At 28.5% G+C, this 2,635-nt stretch overlaps 1 protein-coding gene across 1 annotated transcript in view; it reads right to left on the bottom strand.

Annotated features, from left to right (window-relative positions):
* LOC101235355 (uncharacterized) overlaps positions 1-2,126 on the bottom strand; it is a 17,921-nt gene extending 15,795 nt beyond the window's left edge. Inside the window, exons 1-2 of the mRNA XM_065816445.1 lie at positions 1,927-2,126; positions 1,184-1,261 (exon numbers count right to left, since the gene is read on the bottom strand). Coding sequence (XP_065672517.1) covers positions 1,184-1,261; positions 1,927-2,021 — 173 coding nt within the window. The 5' untranslated portion in view covers positions 2,022-2,126. The remainder of the gene's footprint in view (positions 1-1,183; positions 1,262-1,926) is intronic.
* Between the last annotated feature and the right edge of the window lie 509 nt (positions 2,127-2,635).

Raw genomic sequence — 2,635 nt, forward strand, 5'->3', positions numbered from 1 at the left:
TTCTACGGGGAAGTTGGCAGCAGATAACAAAGGTGGAAGACCGCGTTCCACCACTTCTAGAGAGGATTCTATGATCGTCAGATCCGTCAAGAAGGATCCCTGGATATCATCAGTCGAGATACAAAAGCAATTAGAGCTGCCTGTATCGACCAAACAATCAGACAACGTGCTGTTGAAGCCGGATTGTTTTCTCGACGCCCTGCAAAGAAACCGCTGATTTCACTAAAAAACCAGAAGAAAAGACTCCTGTTTGCTACATCTCATATTGACCGGAATGTGCAGAAATGGCAAACTGTCCTGTTCAGTGATGAATCGAAGTTCAACATCATTGGGAGCGATGGCATTTGCCGTGTACGTCGACCGGCCGGAATATGCCTCGATTTACGTTACTGCCATAAGACTGTGAAGCATGGTGGAAGCAATGTAATGGCCTGGGGGTGTTTTTCTGCTAACGGTCTAGGTCCAATACATCGAAACGATGGAATAATGGACCGCTTTATGTATTAAAATATCCTGAAAGATGTTATGTTACCTCATGCTGAATGGAATATGCCAATAAAATGGGTTTTTCAGCAAGACAACGATCCGAAACACACTGCAAAAGTAGTCAAGCAGTGGTTTCAAGACAACCACCTATTGGTGATGGATTGACCGCCTCAATTTCCGGATCTCAACCCTATCGAGAACCTGTGGGAGATCGTCAACCGCAGAATTATCGTGAAGGTATTCGTAATAAGGATCAACTGTTTGAACAAATCCAAAAGGCCTGGGCAGCGATTCCACAAAGTTTCATTGATCACCTGATCAAATCTATGCCTAGAAGATTCAAGGCTGTGATCGACAACAAAGGATTCGCCACGAAATATTGATAGCGAAATACAGCTTGGTCAACATTTTGTCGAGTTGCACTTGTTTTGTCCAGAAGGAAATCAACTTTTTTTAATACTTTTGATTAATTTTCGTGTACAAATAATGAACTTTGTGATGATTAAAACTTGAAGAACTTTGTCTCTAAACAGTTACATAGTTATTTCTCTAAATTGAAAAAATGCAGCACTTTTATATAAAGAAACTAAATTAGCATTATTTGGTTGCACTCGTTTTGTCCAATACTGTACAAGTACACATAATATAACAAATGTTTGCAAAACTAAAAAACATTTATTTTAAACTATTTACTAACTTTAGAAAAGCTGTTAAGTACGGCAAAAAGTTCACATTTTTTACAGACTTCTGGTGATGAATCTTCATGCAAGTTATACTAAATCAATAATAGGATATTTAACATAACCGGATATTTAACATAACAGGATATTTAACATAATAGGATATTTCACATAAAATAGTATAATGATATAATAACTTAAGTTAAAATAAATGGCGAAATTAAAAATGTTTTTTTAATTTAGCCATTTTGCCATATATAGATCATTAAAAATAAAAAAAAAAAAAAGCTTTTCAACCAAGATGCTGTATTGGTATTCCCTAATAAAATATATTTCTAATAAACGTGAAGTAACTATAATGGAATCATTATTCACTAAAAGAATATTGTTTAAAAATAAATTTATTAAACACACTGTTTATAATTATTAATGCACATATGACTAAGATTTAAGATCTCTGCAAATAAAGTGAAAAGTTTATTTGTCTGTTGTTGTTTTTTATTTTATTTTTTTAAAAGTTCAAAAAATTGAAATTAATTGTTTGAATAAAATATAGAGAATTTATGGTTTGATGATAAAATAATTAAAATCAATTTATTAATCTCATATATGGTCAATAAACTACTTGCATGGTAAAAAAATATCTTAACTTGATAAATTACTTATTTGAGACTAATTAAATGGTTGGTTCAGATAAAAGAAACTCTGACAATGTTAAGTTAAAAATCTTTTAAAAAATATAAATCTGTTAAAACTTTACCTGCCAGTTAAAAAAAAGCCAATCGTTAATACAAGTGCACATCCTTGTACACACACAGCAAAAAACTCAGATTCAAAAAATGAAATATCAACCATTTTCCAAAAGCTATTTTAAAAACTTGTTAAAAATGAACAACAATTGAACAATTAAGTGAACTATTTTTGTAACTGTTCAAAACAAAATAGTTTTTTTTATATAAAAATATTTATATTCTACTTATTAAAAAAATTTGTTATATAATACTAATTAAATCAGAAATAAAAAATAATAAAAACTTTTAATGTTTTTAATTAGTCTAAAGATAACATTAGTCTTAAGATAAACAAAGCTAGATAGTATACAAATATATCAATTTTTTATTAGAAACAAAATCTTTTACAAATGTATATCTAAACTGTGTACATTTATATATATATATATATATATATATATATATATATATATATATATATATATATATATATATATATATATATATATATATATATATATATATATATATATATACACACACACACACATATATAAATATAAATATATAAATTGTATAAAATTTAAAACCTACATTCATCCCAAATATAAAATTGTCTACAAATACAAAAACCTATATTGCGTACAAGTATATAAATCAAGGGTATAAATAAAATATAATTACATATGCATTAAGTACAAAAATATATAAATTTCATGCAAGTATAAGAAAATTTTT

Source organism: Hydra vulgaris, chromosome 13, assembly GCF_038396675.1.
Source record: "Hydra vulgaris chromosome 13, alternate assembly HydraT2T_AEP".
NCBI classification, from domain to species: Eukaryota; Metazoa; Cnidaria; class Hydrozoa; order Anthoathecata; family Hydridae; genus Hydra; species Hydra vulgaris.